A 20,389-nucleotide genomic window follows, 5' to 3' on the forward strand; every position below is an offset into this window, starting at 1 on the left:
TTCGCCTGGGCGTCAAGACTCCGGGCTTTGCGAACTCTGTGCCCTGGGCTCTGGACGCGGGAACCGAGGGGTGAGGTCCACCCGGCTTGCGGGGTCCCCAGCGCAGCCTGCGGCCTCGACTTCAAGCACCAGCGGGGCGCTACGCGGCGCCCTCGGGGGAAACGCCGCACCGCTGGCTCTGGACTGGTGGGGCAGCGCTAGGACCGCAGTGTTTTCTTCTTTTGTATTATTATTTTTTCTCTCAATAGCATTTTCTTGCCGCCAGAGACCGGGAGGATGACACATATTCTCTGACACAGACGATAAGATAAAGATGATAGGAATGGGGCTCTGGGCCAGTCAGAGTGGCAGCAGTTCGTTGTCGTTAAGGCTCCTTACGGTTTCTGTGAAGGCTGAGGCACAGGTTCTTAAGAAATGAGCGTGTAGTCTGGGCACTCCAGCTACGGGCCGCTGAGTGTTATTTTTGTGCCCTCCGGACAAGTTAACCACTCGGCTTCCGCATCCTACAACTGAGCCTCTTTTCACCAGATTCTGGAAGGTGCGACTGTAAGGAGGATCTCAAGGCCCTGCTCAGAGCCGGTGGTGCTAGGGTGCAAGGACTGGGGGGCTGAGGATTAAGGTCTGGCGCTTGGGTTGCCTTTCCATTCTGAGCAGGTGAGGGTTAACAAGGGAGCTTCAATCGGCAGTCTGCACCCCCCCCCCCCCGCACAAACCCCACCCCCGTCTGAGTCACAGGCACTTTGTAGCCTTAGAGGGGCAGCCACCAAACAGCCCCAGGGTTCTGAGCTTTGTTCTTTGCCTACCTGTGCACCCTGCCTTTCTCCAAGCCTCTTTTTCCAGCTGAAGTCTTCCAAACCCTCAGCCCAGCTCTGGGGCAAACCAACCTGTGGAACTTCTTAGATCCGGGTCCAGCACAACTTCCTTCGGGAAGCCTGTCCCATTGCCCTGCCCCAGAATCCCTCACTCCTTCCTGCTGCAGGAGAGCCAGGCAGGTGTGGATGGTGGTGACCAACAGATAGAGCTCTCAAGTTGGGCAAGTCCAGAGCCCATGCAGTTATAGTACTGAATGAAAAGTGCAAGGGTTGGAGTCAGGTTGCACAACAGGCCCAATTGGGCCACAAGAGTCAGCAGGAGTCAGCGGCACCTCCTCTAAGAGACCCGAACGGGGAAAAGATACAGACTGCATCCCTGACCAATGGGACAGAGTGCAAAGGCAAGAGGTCACAGTAATTCTACTCCTAGCTATCTGCTCAAGAGAAACCAAAAGGTGTCCATACAAAATCTCATACATGAAGGTTGGTTGGTAATGGCATGATTTACAAATGCCCCAAAGTGGAAACCCAGTCAGGCGTGGTATTGTGTATCTGTAACCCTAGCACTCTGGGAGACTGAGGCAGGAGGATCAAGTTTGAGCCCAGCCTTGGCTACTTAGTGATTTCAGTGAGATTCTGTCTCAGAATTTAAGGAATAAACAAGGGATAGGTATGTAGCTTAGTGTGAAGGCCCTGAGCTCAATATCCAGTGCTGGCAGGGTGTGTGTGTGTGTGCAAATAACCCAATGCACATCAACTGCTGAAGGGAGAAAGAAAACCATGGAATGGTTTTTATTCCAATGCCATGGAATATCATTCAGACTAAGAAAGTTATGAAGGACTGACAAGTTCCACAGATGTTGAAAATGTTATACTAAGCAAAAGGAACCTGTCACGAAAGACCATTACTGGAGTTTTATGGAAAAAACCTGGGGATCCCAGAAGACCAAGCTTGGCCACCCTTTCCATAATGGCAGTCAAAGAGCTGAGCAATGGTGAAAGGCAGGAAAAGAGGAACCTTAATCAGCACAGCTATGCTGGGAAGGAGAGATAAAGGGGTTCAGGGACTGCCAGAAGCTCTGGGGTTTTGTAGAACAGGAGCAATTGGAGGTGTGCACAGCTAGAAGGGTGAGTAATCCTGGTTAAGTCATGGTCTGGTTGTTTGATATCTCAGGACAGGTTCTGAGAAGTCCTAGGAAAGCCATCATTGGTTGAGGGGGCAGTTCAGCTCCTGTTATAATATATGGCTCCTGCTTAGGGGGCAGCTTGGGTTCCCTTCATGGGGTCAGTGCTCCTCCTCAGGGGGTGACCTCATCATGGGGTGATCTGCCAGGCTCTGCTTTTCCTGAAGTCCGAGATGACTATGGGTGTAGAACAATGACTGGAGACTTCTAGGCATTGGTCTAGAGGATCTGGAACTAGACATTATAAAAACTGGCAATTGGACGTCCCTTCAAATCCTGAAAATTAGTTATTCTTACCTTGGTGTCCTCAGTCTTGAATGGGAATAAGATAGGCTAGGTAAGTTTGGGACTAAACCTTGCAATACAGACACTCCTTAAGTGATTAACATGCTACATGCAGAGCTGAGCGGGATCTCACCCAGAGTTTTAAGTAACAAAGGAGGCAGATACAAATGAAGACAGAGATGTCAAGCTTTATCCTGCTTTTAGTTACCACTGGGTGTCTGCAGGCCCAGCCTCTAGGTCCCTATTACAAGACCACATATATTATGATTCCATTTAGATGAAATGTCTGGAATAGACAAATCTATAGAGATAGTGGATTTGTAGTAGCCTAGGCCTGGCTGATGAGAACCAGGGATACTTGCTACTGATACAGGGTTTCTATTGATACAGGGGATGATAAAAATGTTCCCAAATTAGATTGTAGCAATGGTTGCATAACTTTCAACATACTCACAGCCATTGACTTATGCACTATAAAGGAGTGAATATCTTGATATGCGGATTATATCTCAATAGAGCTGTCTTAAAAGCAAAGTCAGGGATCAGAGGAGCCCAGAGGTTAGTTGACAAAGACCAAGTGTCTATCACATGTTGATTCTACCCACTCTGTCCTTGAACAACACAAGACTGCAAAGTATGGAATGTAGCCTTCCCTTTCCCTACTGTCTGCACAGTAGGAGGCCTGAATTCCCCTGAATAAGCTCTAAGTTCATGTCAGTACCTTCTACCCAGTGTTTATCATTTCTGTAATCCAGAAGGTTTGGACAAACAGGAAAAACAGATGGCCTGTACACTTCAGGTGCTTGGGAATTAGAGATAACTTGAGAGAGCACACCTGTTTACCAGGCCAGGCCAGGCCTCAGGTGTGGGAGATGGGAGGGAGGGTGTTCTAGTCATCTGTGCTGCATCCCCAGCCACCCCAAACCTTGTCTGTCATGGTTCTGGGGATCAGCCTGGCTCAGTGAGGGGAATTCTTGCCGTTTCTTAAACAGCTGCAATCCAATTATGACTGGGGCTGGAACCAACTAGAAGGTTCTTTCAAACACATCTGGCCATTGACACCAAATGTCCACTTGGACCTCAACCAAAGATATCATGAAGCACCTACCCATGGCCATTCCACATGGCCTGGGCTTCCTTGTGGCCTGGTGCTGAGTTCCAAGAACCAGGGGGAAGCTTTGATAGGACTTAGCCTTGGAAGTACCATGATGTCACAGAGGAATGTCATTGTCACCTAGTAGGAAGAGCAGGTGAGATAGGAAATATTAGATGGCCACCTTTAGCAACTACTCCCTCCCACCCCCAGGGAATTGATTCAGAAACCTGTCCCTCAGGGATGTCACAGAGGAAGCTGACTTAAGTGCCAAATCTGAGTTTGAATTCAGGGACTGCCTGGTGAGATCACTCAGTCCCCTGGGGCTCCGTGTCCTTCTCTGTAAAAGGGGGATGGACTTAGTATTGCCCCACAGGATGGCAGTGTGGAGTTCCATGAGACTGCGCTGTGGCCAGCAGGGCACCAGGCATGTGCAGCTCCTGGGATTCATGTGTTATTGCTATTGTAGCACCAGGGGCCAAGCCCAGGATGCTAATGCTTCTGGCCCCAGTTTCCTAACCCAGGGGACCCCCCAGTTGACTCGGTTTTCTGGAAAAACTGCTCCTCTGTTCATCAAAGCAAAGGCAGAGTGAAGTTGGAATTTATGGGGGATGAGCCACCAAATGTGGCTTCCAAGGGTGAGGAGAGGATGCTGGTGGCTGGGAGATGTGCTGGGTGGGGTGGAACTGGGGTTTCTCAACTGAGCTGGAGTGGAAAGAAATGCAATTGTCTCTGGACTTCCTGAGCACAGCCCTGGGAGGACCTTGACCTGGTCAGCCACTGAATGGTCCTTCCTGTGATCTCCTGATATGGCCAGAGGGCATGTCCTGCTCTGGCTGGGGTCATCATTCCTCAGGCCTGGGCTGGCAGAAGCAGGGCCCAGGAAGGGTGCACGGCTTTTCACCTTCCTGGGGTCCCCCTCTCGCTGGAGAGCATGCGGACCTGCTCAACAGTTTGATTCCCAGCCGAGGACCACCCCAAAGTCCCCCTTTCTTTTGCCTTCAGGGTTGAAATATGAGACTTGCTAAATATTGTGTGATGCTGGACAAATCTGGCTCCCTCTCCAGGCCTCCACTTTCTCATCTGTACAATAGGGAGGTTGTCACTGAGAATGTTGCTGTGGGTCTAGAGGCCAGGGATGGTGATTCTCTGTACTCATAACCCGGAGGTCCAGAATTCTTCCCAGGGGAGTGAAGAAATTAGCCATTAGGTCATCTTTGCAGCCAAAGAAGGTGGCTGCTAGTGCTCTGTTTCATCCTCTCACTATACAGATGAGGACACCAGAGAAACACCTGAGGGTGTCACAGTCACAAAGACCCTGGTTTGAATCCCAGTGCTACCAGTTACCAGCTTTGTGCTGAGTGTTAGGAAAAAATCTGTAAGGCTGTGTCCTCATCTGTGGAAGTAGGGTCCCCAGGGTCCTCAGGACAAAAATAGGAGTATAGGTGGAAAGGCTTGCTCAAGCCCCAACCTCCCAAGACATAGCCTGCTCCCATCCCATGGCTCCATGTAGCTGCAAAACAGAAGCACTCAGTGAGTTTTCTAAATGCTCTTCTCATTTTTTTCATAGTGCTGGGGATCAAAGCCAGGGCCTCACACATGCTAGGCAAGCATTCTACTATTGAGCTCCAGCCCCTGCCAAATGTTCTTCTTAAAAATAGGTAGTTTAAAAAGCTCCCTAAGCTGGGTGTGGTAATGCAAGCACTCTGGTAGCCTGGGCAACTTAGTTATTTAGTGAGACCTTGTCTCAAAATACAAAAGGGCTTGAAGATGCAGTCCTGAATTTAACTCCCAGTACAAGAAAAAAACCCCTCCCAACTCCCTAGGTGACTACGGCACAGCCAGGGCTGCAATCTATTCACCAGTCTATGGTCTCACTAAGTGTGTGGTCCTGCAGCAGTAGTGTCACTTGGGGCCTTCTTAGAAATGCAGAGTTCCAGGGTCCTCCCACACCTGCTGAACCAGAATCCAAATGTTAACAAGGTGAATTGGAGCACCTTGTTGTATCTGTAACCGTGAGTATTAGTTTGGGGGGCACCGATTTGGACATTGATTCCAGACAGCAGTGGTTGTTCAGAGAAGGACAGACAAGGCCATTTAAGAGGACTTAAGGCCTGTGTAGATGGGAAGAGGGATTTTGTGGCTCCCATCAGAAAGCCGGACATTCACATGTAAGCCATAAGAAGGCGGCCAGGTGAGTAAACAGCCCCCTGAGCTTTATCCAGCACTTCAGGAGACATAGGTGCTACCAGACCCTCACATCCTTGGAAAGAAACCTCCCAAGCAGACGTGGGAGCCTGGGAGCACCATGTAGGTCACACCGGTTACTGGTTAGCCATGGCTTTATTGCTCTTTGAATTTTATTTGTTTTCATATATCTATTTAAACTGAGCCTACTTTGAGGAAGCAGGATGCAGGGAGAAAAGTAGTCAAGGCTTCCAAGCAAACAGGTGGCCAGAAAGGAGGTTTCTTAAGGAAACAAATGAGGACATTTCATACTTTGGTGGGGCACAGCAGGTCCTGCAGTGGTGACCAGGCTGTGGTTTATTCAGGGAACTGCTGGAACTGCTGGAACATGAGTTAACTTCCTTAGGACCAGGTGTTCCCTGACCCTGGCCAAATAAGGGTGTGCCTCTGCATCATATGGGGGCTTGCCACTTGGCCAGAAGGGGACTTTTTCTCTATGTTTGCCAGGAGGCTGGAGATAACATGGTGGAAGGCAAAGGTCAGGGCCACTTCATCCTGGTGAACCCCTAGCAGACTGGGACATCCCAAGTTCCTAGCCAGGTGGGAAGAACTCCTTGAATCACTTAACTTCCTGGCTCCAATGGTGAAGGAAGTTATCTCTGGAACTGCCAGTGGGTCAGGCTGCCCTCCAGTGGTGCTCAGTCATAACTGCATCCCACTGGCCTAGCATTTTAGAATGGGGTGGGAGGCTCCCCTGAGCTCTGCTTGTTCTACCCACAGACAGGCGATAGAGTTCTCCTCTCATTTGGGACATCTCTCCATGCCACATGATATCAATCCTCAGAAGGGAAGGGAATTAGTATGACTTCTTTGTACCAGGGCCTTGGCACACCTTTCTTGCTTCCCTGATCTTACCCATAGTCCTCCGTGTGTGTGTTACTGACCCATGCAAAGAAACAGTTCCTTCTTCTGAGGCAGGTAGTCACATCCCCTGCTGTCTCCAAACTCCAAACCATGTTCCTAATGTGTCACACACGTGCAAATCCTTCAGGCCTGGAGTCTCCAGGCTGCAAAAGGTGGGGGCAGGTGGCAGGTATCAAGATGAGGGGGAGACATGGGGCTGCAGCAGCCTGGGGTGTGTGTTCCCTAGCTAAGGTACTGCCACATGGCCCTGCAGATGACTCTTGAGTGGGAAGGCTGCACTAGCACTTGGGAGAAGTCAGTCTGGATTTTTATGGGAGAGTTTCCAATTTGAAGTACGATTAACTCATAAAAGAGTTTAAAGATACTCAAGTTAAACAAAAACTGTTTCTAACATTTTGAGCTTCTGGAACACCTTTGTGTTGCAGGTGAAGTCTGGAGAGAGGAAGTAAGTTGCCCACAATCATGTGACCATTCAGAGACAGAGCGTGAACTTGAACCTGTCTCCTGACTCCTAGCCCAACATTGCTCTTCAGCATACCTGTCATCTATCTGCCCTGCTCACCAGGCCTGGGGCAGAGAGTGAACCACTTTCCACCTCAGGAGGGTAGCAGGCAACGTCAGACTCAAGCTAGAGGCTGGAAAGCATCTCTATTTATTGATCAGACTGCTTGAAGTACAGCAGGGCCTTCCATGGCCCCTCTTGGAAGAGCACCAGAACACTGCTAAACATGTGGTGCTCACCTGGATCCCTGCTGAGGTAGTGGACTGACCCAATGACTTTGCGTAATGACCTTTTCCTAAGGGACCTGAATTTGTCCCTTGCATAGGACAGAATAGGCCTGATCTCTTCCAAGTCAGACTGGCTCTACCTGAGCCCAGGCCTAAAATCCTTGGAAGCTAGTTTACTCAGTTTACATATGGGGAAACTGAGGTTTGAGGCAGAAGGAGACTTCATGGCTAAATCTCCAGCATGGCCAGACATGGGCCAGACAGTACTTAGATACTCTTCCTCTCCCAGTTCAGGGCAGAAAGCTCTCCCTGGATCAGCTGCTCTGGAAATACAATCTATAAATACATATTTTCTTTTTTAAAAAGTAATAATTAGATCTCAGGCTTGCCTGCAGTTATCTGGCAAGCCATGTATCATGTGACATGGACACTTGTGTCATATATAGATCAACAATCACATATCCTACCACCCGTAGTGCTAGAACTCATGCCACTGACCATGTGTCACACTGCAATTCCATGTAATACCACATGTCAACAGGTCATACACTGCCACGTATGCCCTTTGATGTCTGTACTAGTCATGACACCCTCACTCTGCCACACATCTTCATGGGTCACTCACATCATGCATGATGCATGGTAATGCTTTAGCCACACGAAGCTCCTAGGCCCCCAAATGGTCCATCCTGAAGACCACAGCAGGATGAACACATCTCCCCCTTTCTGAAGCAGGTGCAGGGCACCAGCTGAGCATACTTTCTTGAGCCCTCTCTCTAGGTGACATTGGCATCATTTGGCTGGATTCTGAAAGTCTTGAGAAGGTCATCAAGTATCCCGGGGGCCCTGGGGCTGGTTGTCAAAGAAGGCGAAGTCCAGCCTGGGCTCTTGGCTCTGCAGACGCTGGGCCACGGCAGGGGGAATGAGGTTGTTCCAGAGGCTGTGGGCACAGAGACAGGATTAGGTCCTGGCGCTTCTCATTTGTCTTCTTGTCTCTGCCCCGTCCTGAGTACAGACAGGGAGGCTGGGTCCCCAAAGGGGAAGGACCATACCCAGAATTACCTGACAGAGGCAGTGTAGGCAGCACAGCTGCCCTGGGGAGATGGTGTCCCCTACACGCACCTTCTGACTCCTCCCACTGTTCCAACCCCATCATACTCATAGAACACATTCGTACAAATAAGGAAAATGCTCCATTCTCTGAAATCATCCTAATAGATTGGTTCTGATAGAACAAGATACTTTACCACCATCTACTAGAAATCTAATGTGTCTGCGACATGAATGGTGTTCCTCAGATGCAACGTCCATGTTTAGTGCCCAACCTATAAAACTACAGGTGGTGGTCTGATTATAGCTGCCATTTAAGTGCTTATTGTGTGCTGATACAGTGTCCTTTATACTAATTTTATATGCTCACAAAACTTTGAGATAGATACCACCATTATCCCCATTTTACAAATGAGGAAATTGAGTTCCAGAGAGGTTGCATTACTGATGCAGTTAACACAATTAGCAAATAGCAGAGCTGGGATTTGATCCTGGTCTTCTTGCTGCCAAATTCTTGGTGGAGTGGTCAAAGCCTCAACCCAAGCCCTGCCTCTTCCTACAGGGAGTCCCCTTAGGTTGTGGGGCTTGGCATGGCCTCCCACCCACCACCCCTGCCCCTCCAAGTCTCTGTTACCGGATGACATGGACACCAGATGCCTGGGCCAGCCCTTTAGCCAGGAGCCAGGCTCCAGCAGCTGTGATCCAGTTCTTCTCCAGGCTTCTCAGTGGATGTCAAAGGAAGGAGAGAGAGAGAGAGAGAGCCATGAGGGCTTCCCTATGTCCCTTCCCTAGGCCAAGAGGGGACACACCCTCCCCACACTACTGACATCCAGCTGTGCAGCAGGAAGGCCAAGGGCTTGAGCCCAGGAGAACTAAGCTCAGCCTGTGCTGGACCAACTCCTGGAGGGCTTATGGGAGTCTGGGATAGGCCCAGTGGTTTCTGGGCTTCCTCCAGGGCACAGGGCCCATCCTTCAGCCCACCCTGCCCTAGGTGTCCCCTCATACTCCACTCTCTTCAGTCGGCCCAACCGTGGCAGAACCTGGGCCAGCTCAGCAGCTGCCTCGTCCCCCAGGAGATTCCAGGACAGCCTGCAAGGTAGGATGCCGAGGTCAGCAAAAGAGGGGTGGGAGCCATGCAGCCCAAGGATGGTGAGTCAGCACGTGTGGAGGGCTGGGAGCCAGTGGGGCCAGGATGTGTGTGCAGATAGGAGAGAGGCCACTATCAGGGCACTCAAGCACCTTCCCCTGAAGGCTTCCAGCACAGGTGACCCCTCCTCGAAGCTACTCTGTTCTCCAGAACACAGGAGCCAAGGCTACACTGCCGTGAAGCAGACTTCCACTGCACAGGCACTTCATCATGACTTTTGCCACATCTATGCATCTCCCATATTCTTGTGTGTGTCACATTTTTCTTTATAATGAGCTGCCTTCTTCACTTGAAGAGATTAATCATAGCCTATAATTTCAGTACTCTGGGAGGATGAGATGGAAGGGTCACAAGTTCAAGCCCATCCTGGACAATTTAGTGATTTAGTGAGACCCTGTATTGAAATAAAATAAAAAAGGGCTGGGGATGTAGCTCAGTGCAAAGGCTTTGGGTTCAGTCTCCAGTACTTGGAAGAGAGAAAGAAAGAGAGCAAAAGAGAGAGAGAGAAAGAAAGGAAGAAAATGAAACTAATCTTAAAAGGAAATATTTATCCCCACTGTCAATGGAAACCTCGTGTGAAGGACCCTACATACAAGGTAGTTGCCAAGGATAAACTCAGGGCGAACTATTGAAGTAACTTAGCTGAAACTTGTGTCCTTCTTAAAATGCTAAGTCTGCACCCTACTCCTGTTACTTAAAAAGGGAGGGTCACCAGTATGGGTGTGAAAGGTGAGTTAGTACTGATCTGAGGCTTCCTCTTTGGCTAAGGAGAAGTGTGAGGACTTTTAGGGTGCAAATCTGAAACCCATTTGCAATCACTTGTGCCCTGCACCTGCAGAGGTATCATTTTCCTCCACAACGTGGTTAGGGTGCCAGCCTAGTCCTGGCAGTTGGCTCATCTGTGAGGCAGTGCTGCAAGGCCTCAAGGTCTGAGCAAGAGGCAGCTGGACACAGCCAGTGTGACTGCTTTGGGGTTAGTAGTGTCCACCAGCTTTGGCCACTCTTCACTACCAGCATGGTTCATAAAAAGAAGGCTCCACAAACCAGGCACAGTGGTACCCAAAGGGAAGGTCAGGGGCTGAGAACCCTTAGAGACCATCTGGACCACCTCTCCTCTCATTCCCCACAGATGGGAAACAGACAGGAGAGGAGGGATGGATTTGCTCAACGTCACTGGAACTCATGGGGCCAAACTTCCCTGAGAGGAGGCTTGAGCAAGGATGATCTTCCCCACCTACAGTTGGGAGGCCCAGCCAGAGAGGAAGGGACAGCTCCAGGCCATGTGTTGGGTGGTGGCCACCCCCAGACACCTGCTACCCCAGCTCTGGCTCACTGAAGCACTCACAGGATTTCCTCCAGGGCTGGGCAGAGCATGAAGCTGGCAGCGAGGTCTTTGGCAGTCTGGTTGTCAATTTCACAGGAACCCAGGCTAGGATGGAGAAGGGGATGGAATGAGGGGGCTGTGAGAGTCAGGGGATACCTTTAGCAGGGCCCCTTTTCTCTCAGTGAAGGCAGGGAAGGGCAGCAACAGCCAGGCCTGGGGCAGGTGCCCCAGGAAAGTGTCCATATCCTTACTGGCAAATAGAATGCAGAAGATCATCAAGAAGATCATACACCCTGACCAAGTGGGATTCATCCCAGGGATGCAGGGATGGCTCAACATACACAAATCAATCAATGTAATACACTATATCAATAAAGCCAAGGACAAAAACCATATGATCATCTCAATAGACACAGAAGAAGCATTTGTCAAAATCCAACACACTTTATGATAAAAAAAACCTCACAAAAAATTGGAATAGACAGTCTCTACCTCAATCTGATAAAAGCTATCTATGAAAAACCAACAGCCAATATCATACTAAATGGTCAAAAACTGAAATCCTTCACACTAAAATCAGGAACAAGAGGGGCTGGGAATTTAGCTCAGTGGTTTTGCTGCCTGCTGTGCAAGTGCAAGGACCTGAGTTCAATTCCCAGTACCGAAAAAAACAAACCAAAAAACAAAAATCAGGAACAAGACAAGGATGTCCACTATCACTACTCTTGTTCAATATAGTTTTGGAAACATTAGCCATGGCGATTAGACAAAAGAAAGAAATAAAAGGAATAAAGATAAGAAATGAAGAAGTCAAATTGTCATTATTTGCAGATGACATGATACTCTATATAGAAGACCCCAAGAACTTACCAAAACTCTTCTAGACTTAAGAACCAAATTCAGTAGTGTAGCTGGATACAAGGTCAATGCACAAAAATCAATAGCTTTCCTCTACACGAACAACAGACTCACTGAGAGAGAAATAGGGCAAACAATTTCTTTCACAACAGCATCCAAAAAAACTGAAATACCTAGGAATCAACCTAACAAAAGAAATCAAAGACCTCTTCTCTGAAAACTATAGCACTCTGAAAAGAGAGATTGAAATGATATCAGAAAATGGAAAGACATTCCCTGCTCCTGGGTAGGAAGGATCAACATAGTGAAAATGGCCATACTTCCAAAACTGCTATACAGATTCAATGCAATTCCAATTGAAATCCCAGCAGCATATTTCACAGACCTTGAGAAAACAAGTTAAAAATTCATTTGGAACAAGAAGAGACCCAAAATAGCAAAAGCAATTCTAGGTAACAGAGACATGGCAGGGGGTATCACAATCCTCAACCTGCAACTATACTACAAAGTTACTGTGATAAAAACAGCATGGTACTGGCAAAGAAACAGACCTGAGGACCAGTGGAACAGATTAGAAGATGCAGAAACAACTCCAGACACACTCAGCCATCTCATCTTCGATAAAGGAGCCAAACACCCTCACTGGAGGAAAGATAGCCTCATTAATAAATGGTGCTGGAAAAACTGGATTTCAACCTGTCAAAGATTAAAACTAGACCTATATCTCTTGCCATGCACTAAACTAAAATCAAAATGGATTAAAGATCTAAATATTTAAAAATAGAAACACTGAATCGGCTGGAACAGAGGTTAGGTAGAACTCTTGAAGATATTGGTGTAGGAAAAGATTTTATGAACAAAACCTCAGTTGCCTGTGAACTAACACAAACAATCAACAAGTGGGATCTCTTATTAAAAAGCTTCTGCACAGCAAGAGAAACCACCAGCATTGTGAAGAGACAACCCACAATGTGTGAAAAAATCTTCACCTGCTGTTCCTCAGACAAAGGCCTACTATCTCGAATCTATAAAGAACTTAAAAAAAGATCAGACCTCCTAAATTTAAAGACCCAATCCAAAAATGGGCATCTGAAATGAACAGACATTTCTCAGACAAAGAAGTAGAAATAGCAAATAAACATATGAAAAAATGTTCAGCATCACTGGTCATTCGTGAGATGCAGATGAAAACAACGCTGAGATTCCACTTCATTCCAGAAGGAATGGCTGCTATCATGAAATCAACCAATAACCAATGCTGGCAGGGCTGTGGGGAAAGAGGAACGCTGCTCCACTGCTGGTGGGAGTGTAGACTGGTGCAACCACTGTGGAAATCAGTATGGAGATACATCAAAGAAGTAGAACTGGAAGTCCCATTTGACCCAGCCATTCCCCTGCTGGGTATCTTCCCCAAAGAATTAAAAGAATCATACCACAGTGATATATGTGCACCCATGTTCATAGTAGCGCAGTTTGTAATAGCTAAAACTTGGAAACAGCCGAATTGCTCATCAACTGGAGACTGGATAATGAAAATGTGGGTTTTTTTTTTTAAATAAAATGGAGTACTATTCAGCCATAAAAAATGAGAAATTAGAGACATTTATAGCTAAATGGATGCACATTGAGGCGATACTCTTAAGTGAAATAAATAGGACACATGTGTAAATACTGAATAGTTTCTCTAGTGTGAGAAACTGAAAGTGTAAATAAGGACTAAAAGGTATAATAGATAATGTGAAACAGGAAGAAAAAGGGGCAAAGGGGAAGGGGAAGTGGGAGGGGTAGGGGAAGGGAAAGAAGGGAATGGAATTAATATGAGAAAATGGAAAAATGGAAACAAAGTCTGTAAATAGGGAGGGATGGAAGGGTTGAAGGGAGGGCAGGGGAAGGGGGAAAATAAGAACCAAGAGAGATTATGTAAAGGTAAAAATTTCCAATGATGAATGTCATTATATTGTATACCTAAAATGTACCAATAAAATAATATTTAAAAAAAGAATAAAAAATGCCAAAAAACAAAGTGCCCATCTCCTGCCCCAGCACCCCTCCCATTCCCCACACTCAGGCCTTTGTCACTTCAAAGGCCCTCCCAGGTGTCAGGGAGAAGGGCTGCTCCTGCCCACCGCAGAGCCCCAGGAAAGCTACTTACTCCATCCGTCTGAGCAGTGGGAGCCCCTTGCAGAAACGTGGGACCCAGTTGGCCAGCTTATTCTCTGCCAAGCTGCAAGGCAGGGGAGATATCTCTGAGATGAGCCCCCAGACCTTCTCTGTCCTGTCCCTCTGTCCAGGGCAGGCAACTGCTACTCACCTGATATCTTCCACATGTGGGCATCCATCTAGGGCCCGGCCCAGGCTCAGTGCCCCCTCTGGGCCCAGACGGCTAGACTGCAGGCTGGGGAGAGGGGAAGGGCTGAGAGAAGCCTGGAAACCAGCTGTACGCCAGCCTTGTCTCTGGCTGCAGTAGCAGCCTTAGCTGGTCGCTAGGTAACTGCCATTCAGAGTGCTGGTTTTGGGTCTGAGCTCCCAAGTTCAAGGATGGCTTCTTAGTGTATTAGGAAGATTTGCTCCCCACACCTCTCTGGGCATTCACTCCCTTATTGGCAAATGGAGCACATAAAACCCCAGCCTCATGGGGTTGCATGAGGCTCAGATGAGGCCGTGAACTTGAATTGGAAAGTGCTGAGGCCATGCTACTTAGTGCTTTGCTTCCACACAGCCCTTTCTTTGCTTATTCACCCTCAGACTGACTCTCAGGGCAAGCTGAGCTGGGATTGTTGTCTTTCTTTGCACAGGAGGAAACTGAGGTTCAAAAGGGGCAGGGGGCTTAGTCAAAGGCTCACAGGTAGCCAGTGGCAGGGCCAGGATAGGCTGGGTGTCCTGATTTCCCTGTCAGGACATCTGACATCGTAGGGGAGTAGCAGGCAGGAAAGGGCCCTTCCCACACTTTGCATGCACCTTGGGCAAGGGGACACTCACTGTAGGACCCTTAGGTGCTGGGGCAGCCCCTGAGCCAGTGTCAGGGCTGTGGGATCCCCCAAGGCGTTGCAGCCAAGCCTGAAGAAGGAGGAGAGGATGGGAGGGGAATGTGGAGCACATACCACCTGCTCTGGGTCCCTGCCCTGCCCCTGAGGGAGAGGAGGGCCAGGGGGCTGTGGGGACCCCCACCTGGGCAGACACTCACCTAACCTCCTCCAGGTGTCTGCAAAGAGTGAGGGACTTCGCCAGCTGCAGTCCTCCAGCCAGGCTGATGCCATTTGCTGAGAGGCTGTGGGAGAGGCGGTCATCAGATCCTCTGACATTCTGCACAGCCTCCTCATCCACAGGGGCCCAAGGGGCAAGCCCCCTCCTCACCCACCTTCCCAGTGTGGTGGGACAGAAGGACCCAGGAACAAGGGCCAGGTGGGTTAAGGTCCCACAACCAGAGCCAGGAGGTCACCAGCCCCTCTGTCTGGGCATGAAGGCTGGGGGAGGGAGGCTTGCCAGTGTGGGCCTGAACCAGAGCTGGTGTCTCCCTGGAGCACAGTGTGGCCACTGTGGGTCCCTCTCAGCAACCTGACCACTCACTCTATCTTCCTGAGCCCAGGCAGCCCCAGCAGGATAGCAGCTAGGTTCTGGGCACCGGTGTCTCCAATTTGGTCGTGACTCAGGCTTAAGGAGAGAAGAGCAAAAGAACCAGAATCATCAGCCTGCTGCTCTCTACCCTTGTCTTACCTAGTCCTGGAACACAGGAGGAGCCTGATGGCCAGAGAAAGAGCCCAGTCAGAGAAGGAGGGAGGGAGGGAGGGAGGCAGAGAGCGCCGCAGCACCCTGTGTTGGGTGAAGACTCCCAACTTTTGACTTCTGTTAGGATGCTCTTCTTGCTGTCTGATCTAAATCCCTCTTGCTGCAATGGACTCTCTTAAACACTATCTTTGAGTCTCAGAGGATTTCAGCCTGGGCTTGGTTATGCAGTGTGGAAGTGAGTGAAAGGGATGAGATAAAAAGCAAAGAGCCTACTCGAGTGACCCCTTACTTTCATCATCTTTCTTGCCAAAGTCATCATGGGGCTGAGGGAAGGACACTGGTCTCACTCCAGTCCCATCAAGCTGGTGGCAGCTCTGAAAGCCTCAGGAAGTTGACAGCAACTAATGTTACCAATGTTGTTCTTGTTCGGTCTGCAGAAGGCCTTAGTTAAGAGCTTAAAGTACCTCTGTAGGTACTATGCTCAAAATTCTACAGTTTGCAAAACCTGTATACTCATATACTGCTCACATGACTTCCAGGGGCAGTGAGCAGAGTGGGGATGACTGTCTCCACTATCCAGGTAAAAATTAATGTGGCTCAGAAATGATTGGTGATTGGCTGATGACTCACAGTGACTTGCAGGTAAGGTGGGCATGGATCCCAGAGCCCCTGGCCAGGGAACATACTCTACATTTTTCAGCATTGCCAGGTTTTTCTGTGGCCTCTGAGGCTGGGGCTGGGTGGGTGGGTAGGATTTGAATGCTAATTCTATGTGGGTTCCACACTGAGGCCAGGCAGCTCTCCAGGGCTTAGGAGCTTCCATCTCTGCAGTAGGAAGCTTCTGCTTGACCTGGATGAGTGGTTCTTGGGCACCCCGACCTTCCCCTGCCCCCATGAGTGGGCAGACAGAACCCAAGCAAAATGACCAGGCCACTGGCTCAGCCTTTTGCTAAGGATTTGTCTGAGGGTTGTTTGTTTTCTTTTCTTTTGCAAATTAAATGCTGGTGAACTGTCTTCCGGTGACTTTTTGGTGACATGACTGGTCCTATATGCCACATCCTCTGAAACTCTAACCTCAATGTCCCACTCTCCTAAGCTTCCGGAGTCTGCGTGGGCACTCAGATAAAATCAGAGCAAAGCTTTATGTCATTGCTTGGATTTTAGCTATGGTATTTCATAGTAAAAAAAAAAATCATCAGGGATTTAGCTCAGTGGTTCTGCCGCCTGCCTTGCAAGCGCAAGGTTCCAAGTTTTTTTTTTGTTTTTTTGGGGGAAAAGTTGTGTAGGTATTGGGGGTTTTTTTGTTTTGTTTTGTTTTTGTACTGGGGATTGAACTCAGGGCCTTGTGCTTGCGAGGCAGGTGGTGAAACCACTGAGCTAAATCCCCGGTCCAAGGTCCCAAGTTTGATCCCCCACTACCAAAAAAAAAAAAATCAAGCCATGTGTAGTGGTACAGTTTTGTAATTCCAGCTTCTTGGGAGTCTGAGGTAAGAGGATTGCAAGTTTGAGGCTAGCCTGGGCAATTTAATGACATTTTGTCTCAAAATAAAATTTGAGCTGGGCATGATGGTGCATGCCTGTAACCCCAGCACTCAGGAGTCTGAGGCAGGAGGATCGCTGCAAGTTAGAGGCCAGCCTGGGCTACAAGTGAATTCAAGGCCAGCCTGAACTACATAGTGAGGCCCTGTCAAAAAAAAAAAAAAATTAAAATGGATGTAGCTCAGTGATCCCTGGGTTCAGTCCCTTGTATTGCAAAAATGAAAAGCAAATCCACATCTACAAAGAATGTGCTATTTGTTTATCAAAGTGGGCAGGAAATGAAAACCACTGGGGAGGAGGTCTGTGGATTACAAATTCTCATTTTTAACAAGAACCTAAGGAGAACAGTGTGGACGCAAAGGGCTGTTTTGGAACTTGGGCATAATCCCTTCTGGTCACTTTGTGACAGGATGGAATTGGTGGCACTAGAAGGCCAGAGCAGTGGGCACCACCCCTGGAATTTCCCTGGGAAGGAGAGAGGGTCAAGGAGGTGTCCCAGTGCTTCCCAGGACAGTGTCTCAACAAAGGTGGGCAGTGTGTCCTCCCACTTATTCCCGTGGGGTCACTTGGTCACTCACCAGAGGTGCTGCAGGAGGCTCATGTGGCTTAGTTCTCGAGTAAGCGTGGCCAGTGTGGGGCCGCCCAGAGGAAGGTGACTGAGGCTGGAGGAGAGGGGGCAGATGACCATGGCATTGCTGTATGTGTGTGGGGTCTCCCGGGTGCAAAGCATTTGAGGCTTCTGTGCCTAGCATGCCCAGGGAACTCAAAGACAGCTCCTTACATCCACACCATGCAAACTGTGCAAAACACACCGCATTGGGAAACACGTGCTGCTTCTCTGCATGGCTCATGGGGGGTCATCCAAGCACAAGTTCTGTTTTTGTTGGGTTTTTTTTCGGTACCGGGGATCGAACTCAGGTCCTTATGGTTGTGAAGCAGGTGGTGAAACCACTGAGCTAAATCCCCAGCCCTAGAGGTTCTGTTTTTGAGCCCTGTGACACTCACACTAATCATGGGTAACACTGGCTATCCCATATCAAGCATATAGTAGGGCTGAGACACTGGAGTTGGGACATCTTGAAAGGTGGCTGTCACTATCACGTCCATGGTACAGATGTGGAGCACTGAGACTCAGAGTGGGATGACAAGCTCACTGTCATCAAGGAGAGAACCCAGGACTGTAGGATTCCCAGCCTCGTGCTACCCATGGGCTCATAATCCATAAGGCCCCCAGTCTGCGCAGGAGAGGGAGACAGAAATGCAGGGTCTGCTTGAGCACTTACAGCATACTATCTCACTTCATCCTTACAACGTCCCCAGGAAAACAGGACTGCTATTATCCCCAAAGTGAAGAAAGGAGTCTAATGCACAGAGAGGCTTAGGAACTTAAACCATCTCACATGGTAAGGGGTGGAAACAAGGTGACCCACTCTCCAGGTTTGCCTAGAGATAGGAGTTTTCCAGGACATGCAACCCTCTCCTCCCCAAAGACAAGCACAGAGGGACAGAATGGGAGAATTTCACTGCTATGGGGGAAAAGTCAAAAGGCTATTTGGAAACTACTTTCAAAACACACGTAGAGAAAAACTCACAAATGGGTTCCCAAAAGTTTTCTTGAGGAATGTCATCTTTTGAGGATCTCATGGTCTTTGCTATACATTTCTTTTTTTTTTAACACATTTCTATGACAGAACTTGGTATATCTTTGGTCATCAGAAAAACAGACATTAAAAGCAGAAAATGCTGTTAAATTTTGGGGGGTCTAGATATCATCTAAACAGGAATCTGTGGAATAGGGCTTGTCTTTTTAGATTGAGGCTGTTTGTGGCATGTCTAAGAATTTGGTAACTCCAAATTATAGGGGAGAAAAAGTTACTGGTTACTAAGGAAACAACTATAGACGAAAGGCAGTGGATATCTGTTGGATTTTCTGCCAGAATTTGTTTCCCCCTCTTCTGTTAATATCACCCTGAAATATCACTCTCTTAGTCCAGGTAATAGGTCGGCCATGTGACCCATATCTGGCCAATGAGAATATTCTGTGCTCAGAGCCACAATGATTGGGTTATGGGTGAACATGTGACCCAAGCTAGTCCAATGGGACTCAATCTGTTGTAACTACAGGGAGGCAGGTGCTCTCCTTCCACTAAACCTGTGACTATGGGACAACCTCCAACTGATCGTGTTTTTCCATGACATAAGCCGATAAACTCTTGGCTTGGGTTGATTTCAATTGGGTATTCTGTTTTTTGTCACCAAGCATCCTGATGACCCTCAGAGCCAGGTGAGGAAGTAAAAGGTCTGGGGGGGCATTCAGTTCACCTAGGTTCATCCAGGTACTTGACAGTTTGTGTTCAAGACATGCAAAGCTCCTGGGCATACGTTTCATGCCCCTCCCCATTAACCACCACCACCACTTTATCTCTTAACACCCCCCCCCATTACCCCATAGCCACCACTTACTGGAGTGTCTTCAGCCTATACTTCCCCTCAAGGGCCCCCATCAGTATCTCTTCGGCCTGCTCACCAAATTGATTGTTGGAGAAGCTGGAGGGGACAAAGCAGAGGAGAGGGTTAGACCAGCCTGCCCAACCCCTCAAGTGCAGCTGGGAGGGTGACTCTGGGTCTGCAGATCCTAGATCACCAGACTCACTGTCCAAGCTGGCTGGGGGCATCATTGGACCCAAGGGTCAAGCTCTGGGGTCTCTGTGGGAGGGGTACATGGCAGTGACAGTTGGCCTGGTTGAGAAAAGGTGCCCTGAGTGAACTGAAGGCTGCAAAGAAGCAGGTGGGAGAAAAGAGACATGCATGCATGCACTCATGCATGCAGTAATCCTTCCATCCCTCAATCCTCTCCATTCCCTGACACCACAGTCAGCAAAGGGAGAGCCAGGATTAGGAACCCCCTTCTAACAGATGCAGCAAATAGCCCAGAGTAGAAGTGATCTGGCTGGAGACACTCAGGGTCAGAAGTAATGTTGAGAACAAGAACACAGAGCTCAGGCTTACCGGGGCCACACCCAGAACTAGTGGGCTGCATCAGCAGAAAGTCATAGGCAGAAGTCTCACTGCCCAACCTACTACGGGCCCAGCTATGCTTTCCACCCCCTGCTCTGGGCTGGACCATCCCTTCCAGGGTCCCCACACCCTGCAACTCACTCCAGCTCCTCCAGGTGGTGGCAGTGGCCCAGTCCAGACGCCAGGTGAGTGAGGCCCTGGGTGCTCACACAGCTGGAGGTCAGCCTGGTGGGGATGAAAGGGCAGCAGGTAAAATCAGAGTCCTGGGTTTCAGAGTCCTGAGAGCTGGTGGCAGAGGGCGGGATGTGGTTCCTGAGGACAGTGGGTAGGGGACACTTTGTCTTCATAAATCTCCCTGGACTGCCCCCTAAACTGGTCACTCAGGGAGCAACTTCACAGCCTACCCAATGTTAGGTCAAAGATCTGTTGGCCCCAGAGTTTCTTCTTGATGCAGTCAGTCACATTGGAAGAAAACTGAAAGTTAGGCTCTGTTTTTTCAACTGTTTTATTGAT

General features: G+C 48.9%; 1 protein-coding gene across 3 annotated transcripts in view; it reads right to left on the reverse strand.

The window, feature by feature from the left end:
• Positions 1-803: 803 nt before the first annotated feature.
• The window catches only part of Nlrc5 (NLR family CARD domain containing 5), an 82,650-nt gene continuing 63,064 nt past the window's right edge, over positions 804-20,389 (reverse strand). For 2 of the 3 annotated variants that reach the window (XM_013071622.3, XM_087206157.1), the window contains exons 37-48: positions 20,018-20,101; positions 19,322-19,405; positions 17,437-17,520; positions 15,161-15,244; positions 14,778-14,861; positions 14,573-14,650; positions 13,905-13,988; positions 13,746-13,817; positions 10,757-10,840; positions 9,270-9,353; positions 8,899-8,982; positions 804-8,154 (exon numbers count right to left, since the gene is read on the reverse strand). In XM_013071622.3, coding sequence (XP_012927076.2) covers positions 8,043-8,154; positions 8,899-8,982; positions 9,270-9,353; positions 10,757-10,840; positions 13,746-13,817; positions 13,905-13,988; positions 14,573-14,650; positions 14,778-14,861; positions 15,161-15,244; positions 17,437-17,520; positions 19,322-19,405; positions 20,018-20,101 — 1,018 coding nt within the window. In that variant the 3' untranslated portion in view covers positions 804-8,042. The remainder of the gene's footprint in view (positions 8,155-8,898; positions 8,983-9,269; positions 9,354-10,756; positions 10,841-13,745; positions 13,818-13,904; positions 13,989-14,572; positions 14,651-14,777; positions 14,862-15,160; positions 15,245-17,436; positions 17,521-19,321; positions 19,406-20,017; positions 20,102-20,389) is intronic. The other variant, XM_087206162.1, reaches the window with a different exon arrangement.

The sequence above is a fragment of the Heterocephalus glaber genome, unplaced genomic scaffold (assembly GCF_053883595.1).
Source record: "Heterocephalus glaber isolate CG9 unplaced genomic scaffold, H.glaber_assembly_v1.0 deba00000071, whole genome shotgun sequence".
Lineage (NCBI taxonomy): Eukaryota > Metazoa > Chordata > Mammalia > Rodentia > Bathyergidae > Heterocephalus > Heterocephalus glaber.